This window comes from Aspergillus welwitschiae (assembly GCF_003344945.1).
Source record: "Aspergillus welwitschiae strain CBS 139.54b unplaced genomic scaffold BDQ94scaffold_245, whole genome shotgun sequence".
NCBI lineage: Eukaryota > Fungi > Ascomycota > Eurotiomycetes > Eurotiales > Aspergillaceae > Aspergillus > Aspergillus welwitschiae.
The window spans coordinates 1,276-3,285 of NW_020798939.1; the positions used below are offsets into that span (position 1 = coordinate 1,276).

General features: G+C 46.9%; 2 protein-coding genes across 2 annotated transcripts; one reads left to right on the forward strand and one right to left on the reverse strand.

The window, feature by feature from the left end:
• Nucleotides 1-503: 503 nt before the first annotated feature.
• Nucleotides 504-665, forward strand: BDQ94DRAFT_164741 (uncharacterized protein; the record flags this gene model as incomplete). Its single annotated transcript, XM_026770117.1, has 1 exon — nt 504-665. The coding sequence occupies one exon, from the start codon at nt 504-506 to the stop codon at nt 663-665; it is 162 nt and encodes a 53-aa protein (XP_026619155.1).
• Nucleotides 666-1,235: 570 nt separating this feature from the next.
• BDQ94DRAFT_155966 (uncharacterized protein) lies at nt 1,236-1,846 on the reverse strand. Its single transcript, XM_026768566.1, has one exon. The coding sequence runs from the start codon at nt 1,600-1,602 to the stop codon at nt 1,348-1,350; it is 255 nt and encodes an 84-aa protein (XP_026619156.1). The 5' UTR covers nt 1,603-1,846; the 3' UTR covers nt 1,236-1,347.
• Nucleotides 1,847-2,010: the final 164 nt, after the last annotated feature.

Sequence of the window (2,010 nt, forward strand, 5' to 3'; positions counted from 1 at the left end):
AGGTCGGACCGAGATGGAAGGCATCTTGGACACTATCAACCAACTCTCCTACCCTGCCTTTCCACGTCTTCTGGAGTCATATTACAATACGAGCCTGTGTTATCCGGTTATGGAAACCGGTAGAAATTAAAGTGGACAATATGTTTACCGTTCCGTGGCCGATCAAGGAGACTGAGCTGCCATACATTCACCGGACGGTAAATAAGACTATCAATCATCTGACAACAGTTACTGTAATAATTGTCGAGCCTGGAACCTTGAGAAAATACAATTCCTTCGTGACCGGGGAAGAATCTTAGCCGCAGTGTAGCCAAAAACAGTCTGCTTAAACAGAAGGGGCAAGTCCGCTTCAGTAAATCGATCCCTTCCACGTCGTTCTCAGAGTATGGTCAATTGACGTAGCACACTGCCCGGTGTGAAACAAGGCTAAGAGATATGAACGTCTGACATGAGTGCTGAACAAATTGACATTAACCGCCCTGGCAACGATCATAAGGAGCCTGATGGCTACAGGTGCCGGACAGGACAGGTGGAGCTCCGAGATCCAAAGTTCCCTTGAAGACCTGACCGTCAAATCTCTGGACGAGTTAATGAAGCTAATGTCGTGGCAAAAAGACGGGACAGCTATTGATAGCAGTTTCAGGGTTCATTCCCCGAGACTGTGATAGACGCGAGGAGCCCGGAATTCTGCGTCCAAGTCGTAAACAAGAAGGCCAAATACGATATGGAACTGTTATAGTTACAGTAGCAGCCATGATATGTAGGCTTCTGCTCCAATACAGTTCCCCAGTCAGAACCGATAAAGGCTCCACGGCCTAGCAGATGGCAGCAGTAAGGTCTAAGGAATGTCCATTGCGTGGCTGGGCGCCTATCCTTCCAAACAACGGTTTCATGGCGCCCTTTTACATCTTTTCATTATGTCTGGTATATCATAACGCATTGCGTAGGGTGATATCAGATATTCCTAATTTATTGCATCTAGGCTAAATGTCCGTAGGGAGGTATGTCACGCAAAGTACAAGGGAAGCGCACTCTTTGGCAAACTCTACGAGTATAGGGGCTATCCAAGAAGCTGATCCGAATGTCTCCATTACGCAAATATGTATCTTCAGGCTATCGACATCCATCTATGTCGTAGACGGCTCCACAGGCTTCCCTAGTGGCGCAGTCTTGGCAAGAGAGTCCTCGGGCGGAAATGTGATTTCGTGGAAGATGGTCTTGTTCGCCAAATCTACTAGTACCTTTAGGCCTCCCTCCCGGTTCACTTGCTCAAAAAAGGTGTGCTTTCAAGTCAGTTGCCACATCGCATGACGAGGCTGGAATATGAGCCAACTTACTTGCACTAACCTATCCAAGCATCGCGCGGAGGTCCATATATGATGCCCAATTCGTTCTTTGGCAGATGCGCAACCTACACCGTCTATCATTTGGAAAAGAGATCAGGATCTGTTGCGTGAGATGCTCAGATGCGATCAGTATGTCCACACTTTTTGCACTCTGGTCAATTTGGTGGACATCCCGACAACCCCACTTTTGGTAGGGTTGGATTGGAAATAGGTTTTGATGTTGGTGTGGAATGCTGCTTGCGGGATGAATTCTCATTGGTCATATCCGCCCGGAAAAATTAATGCCCGGCACGGCCATGCTCGACATTGAATCATGTGAAACTGGAAGCATCGGAGCAAATTATCAACCTGCTGACCTGGTTTTGATGAGCGATCCCTTAGAGTGGGCAATATATTCAATCTTGGCGCGCCTGTTGATTTTGTATGTGTCTCGTGGGGTTACCAAAAGCCGGTTGTGCCGGACACGCGGGAGTAGCTAGTATTGGTCATGTTACATATATATATGTATAAACAACATTGACCATTTATGTACGACATGTATAGACCATTGATGCCCATGATTATTGTACCATCGCGAGCGACAAGGCTCACATTTGTGGTAGCCTAGGGTAATAGTATATACACATTCCAGTATACCCATGTGTTGGTTTCTTTGCTTTACGCT

What these genes read in the sequence shown, in the direction of transcription:
- BDQ94DRAFT_155966 (XM_026768566.1), bottom strand. Translation starts at nt 1,602, where the DNA reads ATGAGAATTCATCCCGCAAGCAGCATTCCACACCAACATCAAAACCTA.